The 13903-nt window shown below is 38.4% G+C and overlaps 1 protein-coding gene across 1 annotated transcript; it reads right to left on the bottom strand.

The window, feature by feature from the left end:
- LOC109832179 lies at positions 1292-4472 on the bottom strand. The gene is made up of 6 exons (XM_020399612.1): positions 4364-4472; positions 4157-4235; positions 2728-3239; positions 2447-2636; positions 2300-2344; positions 1292-1480 (listed from the first exon to the last, which is right to left on the bottom strand). Exons 1-5 carry the CDS (start codon positions 4367-4369, stop codon positions 2325-2327), a joined length of 807 nt encoding a protein of 268 aa, XP_020255201.1. The 5' UTR covers positions 4370-4472; the 3' UTR covers positions 1292-1480; positions 2300-2324.

Below are 13903 nucleotides of genomic sequence, written 5' to 3'. Positions count from 1 at the left end.
AGGGGGAACCCCCCCCCCCCCTCCCCCCCAAAAAAAAAACGTTGCATCAATGCTGTGAATTGTTTGGACACTTCGGGTTAGGGGGTGTTTGTTTGCATGCAAGTGAAAGATGAAAGTAAGAAAGTTACTTTCATTTAACAATTAAGGTGTTTGTTTTCATGTAAGTGGTTATGAAAGTGAGATGCAAGAAAGTTGCCACATATGATTTAATGTAATTTTGACTTCCTCTAAAAAAGTGGTGAAGTCACATGAAAGTAAAAAAATATAACTAATTTAATTAAATAATTTTAATTATACTCTCTAATTAATCTTATTTTGCCACGTCATCTTCATATTATACTTTCGATAATAATTTAATTTTTCAAACAAACACTGTATTTCACTTACGTGCTGACATGGATGTAAAAGTCATTTGCAAAAAAAAAGTAACTTACATATTTTAAATTCATTTTCAGATTGCCAAACACCCCCTTAGTGTAAGTTTAAAATTGCAGCAGGTGTTGTGAATACTTTGGACCCTTGGATCAACCTTGAATCAAATTTGGTTACTGGCTTGAAAATCCGGATATCTTTCCTCGCAACCAAACAACTCCATAGATCGATCCATTGATAACTAAACTTCTATTTTGCAAAATCTATTCCTTTATACAAATAGGATCAGAGATTCGCTGTTCATACTACAGTAAATGCTACAGTAATATTTAGCTAATAATTAATTAAAGATGTTACTGTAGCACACGGATATACTGTAGCATTTAAAAGGTACTGTAGCAAATCGGGATACTGTAGCACTTTCAAAAATCCAAATCAAAAACGAGATTACTGTAGCAAAAAAATACCGTGCTTTGCACGGACCACAAACTAGTAAAATATAATAACAACATTCTAAACCTGTTGTGGTTGGGCGTTATTTTGTTCAGTCCAGCTAACAGAGTCTACTTATTCACCACATTTCCTCGGAAGCTAAACTACATAACTTAAGTGCTAATGAGTCCTTTAAGACATCAATAATCAAATGCATTATTAATATATCCATTAGCAATTTAGCATCAAAAGGATGCCCATTATTAGATATGCTTACCAATGCGAGCATGCAACATCTCAACACTCTCTTTAGTTAAACATATGGCTTGCTCTTGCAAAAGTCTTTATATTACTCTTTGCAAACCTCCATAAAAGATTATTTCATATTTTAGACGCTAGTGAATCCTTTCGGCATAAGCAGTCAGATACTGTTTCATGTGCAGCAGATTTTAATGACTATAAGAAACCCGTATAAAAATCAAAATATTAATAATACAAATTCCACTTCTAGACATCCTGAGATCACGAGCAACCCGCCAAAATCGTTAAAATCCTTCTGTTGAGATTTTATGATTGGAGTTGTCTGGACAAGCATTGAATTCCTCAATATTAATTGCTGTATTTTCCTGATTTTTCTCTATGGCAGAGGTTCAATTAATGAAAACAAATGCTTCATCTACAAAAGATCAAGAAAAATTAAGGTTAGATGTTTAAGGGTTTTTACATGGAAATCACATCAACTTTTGTCCAAATTATAACTTACCACGTTTATTTATTTATTCATTATGTAAAACGTTTTAATTTGTTTACATATTCTCAATGTCACGCATTTGTCACTATTCAGTTTAAATTTTTTATTTTAAAAATATTCATCTTACCGCCACTTCTCTCTCCATTTTCTTCCTTCTCTCCTATCTTCCCCTTCCCTTGTCTCCCTTTCCCCCCTTCCCGTCCTCCCCCACCTCATTGCTTCCCTCTCCTCTGCGTCTTCTCTTTTTCCTCCATCATCTCCTCCATTTTTAGGGTGTCTCCAATCCCTATATTATTTTTCTCTCCTCGATCCACCCCCTCCATCAATGGCCCCTCCGCTTCCTCCCTTTCCTCGATCTCCTCCCCCTTCACCTCCTTTCCCTTCTTACCTCCTCCTACATTCTCCCTTCCTAACCTCGTTCCGCTCCTCCTCCGCCTCCCCCTACTCTCTCTCCACCCTCATTGTAACCCTCCTCTCATTGCAAACCTCCTCTCCTTCCCCTCTCTTTTTTTTATTGGTATAGACCAAGGGGTATTATAGTAATTTTACATTTAAAAAAAAAATAAAAAATATCAAAAAGTGTGACGTTGAGAATATGTAAGCAAATTGAGGTTGCCTACATAAATAAAAAATAAATAAATATGGCCTGTTGCAATTTGGTCAAAAATTATTATGTGAAAATTAACCCTGAGCTCAAACTAACAATTATTCAACTCAATAGATGGTGCGAACACGTAGAGTTACCAGAATCCATGCACTTCCGGTGTGCCTAGATCTCGAGAACAATATCTGAAATGACGAATAAATAAAAACCATTCAGCGTCCGATTTGACGACCGCTTATATATAACGAACGATCCAATATTGTTGTTGTAATATGTCTGTGACTTACACTCAGAATCTGTCTTCACCCATTTATTTGAGTCCTCTCCTTTCTCCTTCGTTTCCTCTGCCCGGAGTCTCTCCGCTGGTTTGCTCTCCAAGTACCTCTTAACCGCCGACCGCCTGTTCATAAACCTCTTCATCACTGGCTGCGCTGAGCCGTGAGGGTATATTTTCTTGTGGAGCAGTGCCCGCAAAATCTTTAAAATAATATGCAGGAATTAAATAATTAATCAGAGAGACTGCTGCCAAATGATAACAACGTTAACAGATGTAGATATATATATATACCTTCTCCATCCTTGATTCAGGGAGTGGATCCTTGATGTTCGGAGTCGGGACAAAGCCGCCGTGGCACGCAAACATCTTCTTCAGTAGGAGTTTGAGCGATGTCTTCCTACTTCCGCTTATCATGTTATCAGCCAGCAAGTCCCTCACTCTCGCTAAGATGATCTTTGTGTCGGTTGAGGGTTCAAAGTCGTCGTCGTCGCCGCTGGACAAATTTTCTTTGATATTTGCACAAGCAGCCCCATCAGTGTCTAAAAGGAGGCTGGCTCTCCCTTCTTTCCCTCGCTCCGATTCATCGTCCGTGCTAGGTTTCAGCTGGTTTCGCGTTAGTAGCTCGGTTAGCTCTTTTCGCAGCTTGTCGACTTCTTCTGACTTGAATTCAGGTAGGTCTTTTGATGCTTGTGAGCTCGTGGATGGTTCTTTTCTTGATGCGTCTTCCTTCATTTTATCGTCCCCGAGCGTCCCAATAGCGAGCAATGTTTGAGGCCAGTCATCGAACTCTTCTTTTCGAGCGTCTGATGTCAGAGTATATATATGAAGGAGGACCTTAACTTGAATATTACAACAAATTTACAAGAGGGAAAAAAAGAAAAAAAAAGATAAAACTCTGGCGATTAACGTAATTCTAAGGTAACTATCAAGGAGAAACGACTGAGTTATAAACATAGGTCAAACAGTAGAGGAAAATATGGCCCACTTCTAGATCAAATGATCCAACGATTTGATTCGCCCTTAGTTTTTAAGTGTTTGAAAACCAATTAAACTGCCACTATTTAACATCAATTTTCTTTTCTTTTCTTTTACCTTCAAAGAGAGGACTAAGAGTTGAATGAGTACGTTATAGATAAAAGTTTTAACACTTTTTTTTTACAGACGTGCTTTTTGATGCATTCTGTTTTATGTTTTATGTACTAATTAATGTGCATATAATGCATTTGGGATTTCTTGATAGCTGAGAAGCTAGTGAATCACAAATATAAAACTCACCTCTACAGGAAAAACACGCCTAATCTTCGTTTAAAATAGTCATATTAACTCTCTATTCCAACTCTAATGATGTGTTTGGGAGATGACTAAGGGAAGGGAAGGAAGGGAAACTTTTTCCCTTCCTTCTCCCTTCCCCTTCTTTAATTTACCCCCCAATTTGGGGGGTAAGATTTTAGTTCAATTTTCTCGCTCATTCTCCTCCTCTACCCTTCTAAATGGAACTCTCAAACAAAACTAAACCAAAATTTCACTTCCCCTTTCCTTCTCTACCCTCCATCCAAACAGGTCAAAAAATATTTCGTACGAAGTAGAAAACGCCATGCCATAGGTGCTATGCCTACATCTACCAGAAGTTTTAATAAAATCAACACCATCAATTTAGTCTAGCAACGATAAAAGCACTTCTTAGTAAAGAACACAGGGTGAAATTGAATCGTCACTTAACTATGAGGGAAAGCTGGGCTTGAGTTGGATATCTTCTTCTCTTGTTTTCCGATGAGCTTGTTTTGCATCCAGTTGAATATCTGCATCCAAGAACCAGACCGGAAACACTGAATCCAGTGACAGTTGAATAAACTAACAGAACTAGAAGCGAAGATTAACTTTAGATCTTATCATAACAAAAGAAACAGTTGTATGCATGTTTTCTCACCGTCATGTTTCCGACCAGGTTCAAAGATTTTCTTGTTTAGAGGATCCTCAGCCAATAAGAGAAGAGACACAGGGATAGCTATCAGTTAAGGTAGTTGAGAAAGTTCATCTTTAGATTAGATTGCAGGGTTGTTTCTCCTTCTGTCTGTGGTCCTGCCTCTATAGCATCAGATACCACTTGGAGAGAGAGAGAGAGAGAGAGAGAGAGAGAGAGAGAGAGAGAGAGAGAGAGTAGTTAGCATCGCTTGGGTTAGGGCATTTTGTGAGGTTTAAATAGATTGTAGAAAGTGATGGGATTTTTTAGATCTCGAAAAATCTCAAAAACCACTAAACACAACAAACAGAATCACATATAAGATTTAACGTGGAAAACCCTCAATAGAGAAAAACCACTGGATCGAAAACAATCTGTTATCATCATCAAATTACAATCTTTTGCACGAAATAAAGACAGCAAAACCCTCTTCTCTCTCACAATATCCTTGAAACTGATTACACCCCGATAAGCCCTGGTTACAAGAATATTGTTTCTTTCTCCTTCTCTATAAAAAAAATCGTAGAATACGATATCTTATTTAAAAACACCATTGGCTTGCCCACCAAGTCAATTTGATCTCCAAAAAAACTACTAAAATTTCTAGTCTTTAAACCCGAATCCAACATGGAGTTTGAGTCAGCACCCAACAAAAAAGAGCCTCAAATTCCATGACAAGTAGTTAATACTCCAAAGCAAAAGTCCCAGCTTCTAGTTCCCAAGCAAAGAGTGCTTCATGCTGTTGTTTCCCCTTTGGCATTATCAATCTTTTGGTTTGTTACAATGGAAATTATAATATTTGTTTGATAAAATAAATATATGCAGCATCTTAATCATATAATTCACCATGTCAGCGGTAGAGAGATTTGAGAGTAGAAAGTGGCATTTGGCTGGTGGCGTAAAGATTTCGGGTTGGGGCACAACTCTTCAACTTTGTGGGAGAAATTCTTTTTTACCTTCGTATCGGGCAGAGGACTGCTGTTACTAATTCCAAATTCAAATGAGCTTATGCTCTAATTCTATGTCAATATGCTATGAACTTTTATTATACATCATGGATCGTTACGCATATCATCTGTTATCACGCTCATTTATTTTCCGTTATGCATGCATCTCGTAGTTTTGTGCTCAAATGTCATTTTGTGTTTTATTTGATTCTGTGCATTTATATCCAGACTTCTAGGCACTGTTAGAATTAATTTCTCCTTTAGATGAATGCACACACACACACAGAAGAAGAAGAAGAACTGATTTTGGTGACTGCAACAACACACACACTTTTCTGTCATAAAAAAAAACTAAATACAATAAGATGTGCAAACGTGCACAACGTGCACAGGAAACCTGAAAAGATAACTGACTGGAAAATAACCAACTAAATAACCAACTAACTAACCTATGAAGTAAATAAAACTATCTTAACAAGATTAATTCAACATTCACCCCTTTAATCTTGTTGCAACTTCTTCACATCCTTCAGTCCTATCTTCTCACGTAGCTCGACAAACCTTTGACGACCAAGTGGCTTCGTCAGAATGTCAGCAAGTTGATCTTCAGTCTTCACATATACCACTTCAATTTCTTCCTTTTGAACACAGTCACGAATAAAATGATACTTGATATCAATGTGCTTGCTTCTGTCATGATGCACAGGGTTCTTCGTGAGAGCAATGGCTGATTTGTTGTCTACATTGAGGACTGCTTTGACAGGTTCACCTCCCTTAATTTCACTCAACAATCGCCCAAGCCAAATACCCTGGCATGTTGCTGCTGTCTATACAAAGAAACATCAACTGGAGGACTGACATTCAGTTTACTCATTTTAAGTCTTGGTTCCATGGGAATTTGACAGGGATTGCATTCGGCCATCCCAAGCTTCTCAAGTATCTTTAAGGCATATACTGACTGAGACAGTGTGATGGAATGTGCATTTTGCTTCACTTCAATGCCCAGGTAGTAGCTTAATAATCCAAGATCACTCATGTCAAACAGCTTCTTCATCTGTTCTTTGAACTTCACAATGTGTTCGACACTTGACCCAGTGATAATAAGGTCATCTACATACACACCAATCACTTGAATTTCACCCCTCAGTTCTTTCTTGTACACAGCATGCTCCATAGGACACTTGATAAACCCCAGTGACTGTAAGCACTTATCAAGCTTCGAATTCCATGCTCGAGGTGCTTGACGTAGTCCATATAATGCCTTCTTCAGTCTCAACACTTGTCCCTCATGGCCTTTGGCTTCAAATCCAACGGGCTGTGCTACATACACTTCTTCCTCTAGCTCGCCATTTAGAAATGCAGATTTTACATCCATGTGGTGTACTTCCCAGCTCTCTTGTGCTGCCAAAGCAATTAAGAGCCTTACAGTTTCTAATCGTGCAACAGGAGCAAATACCTCATTAAAATCCACTCCTTGTTTTTGTACATATCCCTTCGCCACGAGTCGAGCTTTGTGTTTTACTATCTCTCCTTCAGGATTTTTCTTCACCTTGTATACCCATTTCAAACCAATAGCTCGATGTCCTTCTGGTAATTCTGCGAATTCCCATGTATTATTCCTTTCAATGGCTGCAATTTCTTCGGCCATGGCTTGTCTCCAGTTTTCATTGCTTGCTGCTTCTTCAAAACTTGCTGGCTCATCAATAGATAGGAAACATAGACCTGCTTCTTCATCCACCTCAACTGTATCATTGTATACCTCTTGTAGAGAACGATACTTACGTGGTCTCTCTGAGCTTGCTGAATGATCTGCTGTCTCTTCCAACTGATCATGTCCCGATGAGGAGTGAGACGACGCTGCTGCACCTCCAGAAGATTTCGCTGCTGCACCTCCAGAATTCGCTGCTGCACCTCCAGAATTCGCTGCTGCACCTCCAGAAAATTTCACAGATACTGGTGTATTTTCAACATTCTCACCTGCATGATCAACCGTGTTTTGTACACTCCCAGCCGGCTCATGTTCATAGTGTACGGTGAACACGTCATGTGAGTGAGCTCCAAATCTTCCTTCTCCTTGTACAGACTCCCAATTCCACTCCTTATCTTCCTCAAATATTGTGTCCCTGCTTACATGCAATTTCTTTGCATTAGGATCATAAACCCTGTATGCCTTTGAGCCTGGTTCATACCCCAAGAACACCATTGGCACGCTCCTGTCATCTAGTTTCTTCATGTGTGGTTTTACAGTCTTTACGTGCACTAAACTACCAAACACTCTCATATGATGTACCTTGGGTTTGTGGCCAGTCCATTTCTCGTAAGGTGTTGCACCTTCCACACTTTTTGTCGAAGCTCTGTTGAGTATATATACTGCTGTCTTCACAGCTTCAGCCCAGAATTCTGATGGAACATGTTTGCTCTTTAGTAAGCTTCGAGCCATGCCCACAACAGTCTGATTTCTCCGCTCGACCACACCATTTTGTTGAGGGGAATATGGTGCTGTAAGGTATCTTTTGATGCCCAGATGCTCACAATACTCATTGAATGCGGTGTTCGTAAACTCGCCACCCCTATCTGTCCGCAGGGCTTGGAGCTTTGAATTTGATTCCATTTCTGCTCCTGCCTTTATCTTCTTGAAAGCAGCGAATGCTTCATCCTTGCTTCTCAAAATCTCGACCCACATATATCTGCTGAAGTCATCTACAATCAGCATGAAATATTTATTGCCTCCTAGAGTCGTTGGAGAAATTGGACCGCACAGGTCACAGTGCACAAGTTGAAGTGGTTTATCAGCCCGAAAGCTTGAGTTATGGGGAAATGATGTGCGATGTTGTTTTCCCACCACACACCCATCACACACTTGCATTACATGATCAATGACAGACATTACTGTCACCATTCCCTTCTTCGTCATGTTCCTCAATGCCTGGAAGTTTAAATGGCCATAACGAGCATGCCACAACCATTCAGCTTCAGTTAACTTCCCAATTAAACACACTGAGTGAGTTTTTTTCAGATTCAGGACATATAATCTATTTCTTGATCTTCTCACTTTTGCCAGCAACCTTCTAGATCTATCATACACCATTAGACATCCATCTTCTATCACAGTCTTGCATCCATTCTCATCCAATTGACCTAGACTTACAATATTGCTACGAAGCCTAGGTATGAAATAAACACTTGTAAAGAGTCGATGCTCACCATTTTGACACTGAAACATCACAGTGCCTTTTCCTTGAATGTCCACGACAGAGCCGTCCCCAAACTTGACTTTGCCCGTTACAGTCTCATCAAGTTCTGAAAACCACTTCTTGCAGCCTGTCATGTGGTTGCTTGCTCCTGTGTCGAGAAACCAAACAGTATTCTCGTGCACCACCTCTTCTTCTCCGTCTAGCTTTGGCTTCACTTTCTCCTCATAGAGCATTACTCCCTCTGTTGCCAGCTGTGCAAGGTCCTCACTCTCGCAGACTTCTGTCGCCAGGAGAGCTGGTTCATCATCATCCCCTTGCACCTCCACCAAGTGAGCCCTTTCATCCTTTTTTTTAGAACGACATTCCGAGGCAAAATGTCCATAGTTCTGACAATTGTAACACTTCACCCTGGTCTTGTCAAACTTTCTCTCACGATGATTGGATTCATTCCAGCGACCACCTTCACCGTGCCCGCGACCACGACCACGGCCACACCCACGGCCACGACCGCGTCCGCTACTAGTTCCTCGTCCTTTATATGAATTGGACGAGCTCTCTCCTTCTCCTTTCGCTTGTTTCCCTTTCCACTTTGCACTCGTCAATAGGACGTGTTCTTCCTCATTGTCACCATAGCCACGCAATCGTTCTTCATGGGTCTTGAGCGATCCGATGACCTCCTCAACTGTCATCGTGTTGAGGTTGCCAAACTGTTCAATGGTGGATGCAATCTGAAGGAACTTGGAAGGGACTGCACGGAGAAGTTTCTTAACGACATAGACCTCATCTATCTTGTCGCCCAATGCACGAATCTTGTTGACAACAGTTGTCAGCTTTGCAGCAAAATCATCCACTGTCTCCGCTTCACGCATGCGAAGACCCTCGAACTCACTTCTCAGAGTTTGAATTTTTGCCTCCTTGACGCGCTCAGCGCCCATGTGCATTGTTTTCAACATCTCCCACGCATCCTTGGCCGTTTCCTTCTCAGCCAACACGAGAAGAGTTTCCTCACTGATGGCTTGATAGATGGCTGCGAGAGCCATCTGATCTTTCCGCGTCTCTACCTCATCATTGAGGTCAGTGGGCTCAATGGCGTCCCATACGCCTTGTGCACGCATGTACACCTTCATCTTGAGCGCCCATACGGAATAGTTGCTCTTCGTGAGCAGCGGGTACTGAAGAGAGACTGTCCCTTCTCTTCCAGTTGTCTTCAGCGTCACTGTGCTGCCAGTTCCACTGCTCGATGGTGTTGCATCCGCCGGCATGATCTTTGGCATCCAATCCCAACCGTGCTCTGATACCAAATGTTAGAATTAATTTCTCCTTTAGATGAATGCACACACACACACAGAAGAAGAAGAAGAACTGATTTTGGTGACTGCAACAACACACACACTTTTCTGTCATAAAAAAAAACTAAATACAATAAGATGTGCAAACGTGCACAACGTGCACAGGAAACCTGAAAAGATAACTGACTGGAAAATAACCAACTAAATAACCAACTAACTAACCTATGAAGTAAATAAAACTATCTTAACAAGATTAATTCAACAGGCACGTGTTTTATACCTGAAAAGAAAATTGAAATTATCTAAAGCACAACTCTTAACTTATTTAATGCATCTTTATACCAAAATGAGTCCTTTTCCCGTTGTAGTACTAGAAACACATGTCCAGAAACCCTGTTTACCATATTTGACAAGTTGTAACAGGCTCTACTACACTAATCCTCGAGAATATTCACAAAAAGGGCAAGCCATGTTAACCTTGACGCTCCGAAGAAGAAAAATGCTAAGCGTACTACTTTGGCACTACTACTCACAAATGATTAGGGACCTTACTTGAAAATTGTAATGATGACTCATCATCATCCCACTCTTTTATGAGTGGTAGTGCCAAAGTAGTAGAAAAATATAGTACACTTTATCACTACCCATCTCTGAATCCCTATAGTATCCGAATCTCTTAAATATTTGATCGTAGGGAAGAGCAAAAAAAAAAAAGTTCAGACAAAAACATCGTGGCGAGTGCATTATTAGTTTATTACCCCGTGATCTAAACTCACGTGGGATAAGGTTGTAGATGAACTGTTGCATTATCAAGAAATTGGGGGCATGATACCTAGGTCTTGAGAGAGAATAAACAATGTAAGAGCCAAATGTATGTGAGAGAGAAACGACGAGAGAAGTCAACAATGAACAGCGCCATACATTCCAATATATTTCCTGTTGGTTGTTGCTGTTAAGTATCCCTCTTTATAGTTTTGCTTCCTAGGATTTGCAGGTTTTCTTTGAGTATCTTTGACTCAATTATACATTTCTTCAAGACCTTTCATTTTTTAGAGTGTGATCTTTGTAGGTATAGAGATGATCTCGTGCGTTAGATAGATTTAGCTTTTATGAATGTCTAATGCATCAGCTGCAGTTGTGGTTTTTATGTATTTTTAATTCCAAGAAGTTCTTGATTTCTTTAGTATTCCTTGTAATTAGAACATCCTGCATGTGATTAGGGCAAACTATGTGATTAGTTGATTTCTTTAATTTTCTAGATTTAGAATTTCTTTTTGTAGGGTATGAGTATCCTTACTATAAATATTTCATAGAAAACTCTTAGAGGTCAAAGAGACAAAAGTTAATGATAACATGATGTAGAACACACTACAGACATGTTTATGTCAAAGTGGGACAGTCGCAAGCTCAAACGCAGGCTCGGTCGACGAAAATAACTTGCTATGAAGAAACAGTCATAACTTTCAAACCGTATGTCGGAATTGGACGAATTATATATAAAAATCGACTACCTCGACGAGACGGAGCTGACCAAACCTTGGTTTTCTTCCTCTGTTTTGCCAAATGCCTTACAGTTTGAGAGATATCTGTTTTTTTGTCCGATTTTTACTATTTTAGTAATATTTTAGGAGTCTGTATTGATTAGGAAACAAATCCGATTTGATCTCAGATTTGACCGGTGGACTTTCCTAGTCATAAGGAGTCTTTTTAGGAGTTTTAATGTTTTAGGAATTCTTTTACTATTTTTGGTAAAGTTTGAGTCCTTGTAGAAGTCTTGTTTCTTTTTCTATTTAAGTAGAGTCTTGTAAGCCCTAGAGACATAACTTTTAATTAATAAAATTTTGTTTTCTTCAATTTTACTTTGTGGATTTGAAGATTGTCCTTGGTAAATTCTGATGCTACTACTTCCGCGCTGCGTCATAACAACTCTCATATATTTGTTGATAGAGATTATTTCCTATTTTTACCGACTTGAATTAACTTTAATGGAAATTGCTAGTTGGAATGATCATAGAGATGTCAATTTGTTACGACTAAGTGGATGTAAATAATAACAAAGCCTTGTGAATTGAACTTGTTCTCACTATTCATACAAAAAATCGCATTTAAGAAAACTTCAACCCTTCATAAAGATGATAGATGGTTTTTTTTTGGTCAATGAAAAAATATATTCATTATACCAAGTATGAAAAAATTATAGTACATCAATGTCGTTTTTTTTTGGTCAATGAAAAAATATATTCATTATACCAAGTATGAAAAAATTATAGTACATCAATGTCACATTTTGACAGCAAGAAGCCTGGTAATGAAACCCCGACTGAACAAACTATAAACTCTCTATATATTCCCTAACATGATTTGGAATGTTGTCATTCAAAATTTTTGCAAAAATTATAATCTTCACTACACGAAAAAGTTTTTCAGGATCTCTAGCTTTGTGCTAGAATATTCTGAGGTTTCTCTCCTGCCATATCAGGTAAACAGCAGCCGACAAAGCCATCCTCTTCAGTTTTTTCTTCAAACCAATCCCTTTTAGATTATTATACCATGCTGTTAACTGATTCCAATTGCAAGATTTCCAATTGTAGCCAAGCCAATCCATGATTTTATTCCAAACAATTGCAGAGTACTGGCATTCAAAATAGAGATGCTCACAGGTTTCCATCTGAATATTGGAGCATAAGACACACTGATTGGTACATAGCATTTTCATTCTACACAGCCGATTCTGCGTTAAGAGGCTAACCACGATATGAAAGAGTGTTTAGGATAATGCCATCCTCCCCAGATAGTTTCAGACAGAGCAGTAGGAGTAGCTTGCTGATTAATCTTCCTGTATACTGAAGAAATACTGATTGAACCATTGATACAGCATCCATTAACCGCATTTAAAAGATTATCAACATTTCCAAATTTTTCTATCAACAAATCCCTTACTCTTAGGAGTTGCTTCCACATCCATGAGTCATTTTCTTTGCCTTGAACTTGCCAAATATTATTTTGTCTTAGGTAGTTTCCATGCACCCATTTGATCCAAAGTATGTCTTTTTTGAGATGAATCATCCAAAGAAGTTTAGCAGCAGAAGCATAATTCCATATCTTTGCAAAAAAAACTCCCAGTCCTCCATGCTCTAAATCCTGACAGATATAAGACCAAGATACCAAGTGAATTTTGTGCCCCCAAAGGAATCCAACACACATGCTGTCAATCTTTTCTAACACTTTGATTGGCAATATGTAATTGCTAGTTCAGAAAATCTGAATTCCTAAGATAACTGTCTTGATCAATTGCAATCTACCAGCATAGCACAGAGTTCTTCTGTTTTGCCAGCTTTGAAATTGTTCTGATATTTTGTTTATAAGTGGAGAGCAATCCAGCCATGAAAGCCTCTTTGAGATGAGAGGAACACCCAAGTATCTTATAGGAAGAACACCTTCCGGGAAGTTAAGATAGGAGCTTATCTGAGCCTTCAAATCATCACTAATACCACTCATATATAATGAGCATTTGGCAGAGTTTGGTTCTAGTCCAGAGACTTGACTGAATTCCTACTTCATCCTTAGGGAATAGAATCTACAAATCCTCCTAAAAGGCCTTCCCTGATTTGGAAGACTTAGAGCAGCTCCAACGTGGGGCTCTATTTTGCATCCTAAACTTTGGCATATTCCTTAGAATATGCTAAAATAGAGTTATGTAACTCCAACCACACTCCTCTATTTCCAACTCCATTTCAATTTCTCTCAATTTTTTAATTCTTTTACTTATTTTAAAAATATATAATGTAATCATATATTTAAATAAAATTAATTTTCTTTAATGAATTGATAATAAGAAATAGAATTAATTTTCTTTAATTCTTGGAATTTTATATTTCAATTAATATTATTTTAATATATAAAAATAATAAAAAAATAAAAGTTATATAATATAAATAATATTAGTAATAATATTATTAAATAATATTACTCTCATTTCTAATTACTTCTTTTGTAATTTTATACTTCGATATTAGTCTCTTTTTGAAGGTATCGACGAGACATTTCTAATGATATTATTTTTATTAAAAAAATTTA

This window comes from Asparagus officinalis, chromosome 3 (genome assembly GCF_001876935.1).
Source record: "Asparagus officinalis chromosome 3, Aspof.V1, whole genome shotgun sequence".
Lineage (NCBI taxonomy): Eukaryota > Viridiplantae > Streptophyta > Magnoliopsida > Asparagales > Asparagaceae > Asparagus > Asparagus officinalis.
The sequence above is the reverse complement of the archived record's forward strand: the minus strand, read 5'-3'. Positions and strand labels throughout refer to the sequence as shown.

Bases quoted from the DNA above. Each gene is read 5' to 3' on its own strand.
- LOC109832179 (XM_020399612.1), bottom strand. The intron at 2,637-2,727 runs GTATATATATAT...ATTATTTTAAAG, and splicing joins CTGAATCAAGGATGGAGAAG to ATTTTGCGGGCACTGCTCCA. The intron at 2,345-2,446 runs GTAAGTCACAGA...TCGTCATTTCAG, and splicing joins GGTGAAGACAGATTCTGAGT to ATATTGTTCTCGAGATCTAG.